We start from the raw sequence: 643 nt of genomic DNA, 5'->3' as shown, positions 1-643 counted from the left end.
GAGTACCACACACAACAGATTAGATGAGGTTTTATAGTCGATCTTCGGGTTCTCACTTGATCATCTCAAACAGCCTGTGGTCGGACACTTTGATGTTCCTCGCCATGTTCCAGGAGAGGTGGATCATGGGAACGATGGACTTGACGCTCTGCAGCTTGTTCCACTCGTAGCGCTCCACGGCCAGTTTGTACTGATGCGCTGAGGACGGAGACAGACACTCAGTTTATCCATCAGACCCACGCAGCTGGACCGACACTCTGCAGGTATGATCTTAGCCCTTCTCTCACCTGTGAGGGGTCCGACGTTCCACGCGATGTTGTTGCACCAGCCGATGGCCTGCACCCAGTGGATGGTGCCCGTGTTGAGCCACACTAGGTCTCCGGGGCGCTGGATGAAGCGGTAAACAGGCACGTTGGTCTCGTACAGGTCCTCCAGGTTGGGCCACCACGAGCCCATCAGGAAGTTGATGTTGTTCCTGTAAGAGGAGGAAGAGGAGGAGGAGGAAGAGGAGGAGGAGGAGGAGAGCTGAGTCAGTGTCGGCTCTGAGGAGCAGCTGAAGGAGCGCTCCACTGATCGTTTCTGGTGACTCACTTTTCGCAGAAGTCGTTGATGACGCCCCAGTACGGCTCCGGCACCGCGAACC

General features: G+C 56.1%; 1 protein-coding gene across 1 annotated transcript; it reads right to left on the bottom strand.

Moving 5' to 3' along the window:
* Window positions 1-44: 44 nt before the first annotated feature.
* On the bottom strand, window positions 45-637 carry LOC111644681 (histone demethylase UTY-like). Its single transcript, XM_023393630.2, has 3 exons — window positions 592-637; window positions 288-475; window positions 45-198 (listed from the first exon to the last, which is right to left on the bottom strand). The coding sequence occupies exons 2-3, from the start codon at window positions 454-456 to the stop codon at window positions 53-55; spliced, it is 315 nt and encodes a 104-aa protein (XP_023249398.1). The 5' UTR covers window positions 457-475; window positions 592-637; the 3' UTR covers window positions 45-52.
* Window positions 638-643: the final 6 nt, after the last annotated feature.

Source organism: Seriola lalandi, unplaced genomic scaffold (assembly GCF_002814215.2).
Source record: "Seriola lalandi dorsalis isolate HSWRI2012SDOR001 ecotype SW California unplaced genomic scaffold, Sedor1 jcf7180002013591, whole genome shotgun sequence".
NCBI classification, from domain to species: domain Eukaryota; kingdom Metazoa; phylum Chordata; class Actinopteri; order Carangiformes; family Carangidae; genus Seriola; species Seriola lalandi.
The sequence above is the reverse complement of the archived record's forward strand: the minus strand, read 5'-3'. Positions and strand labels throughout refer to the sequence as shown.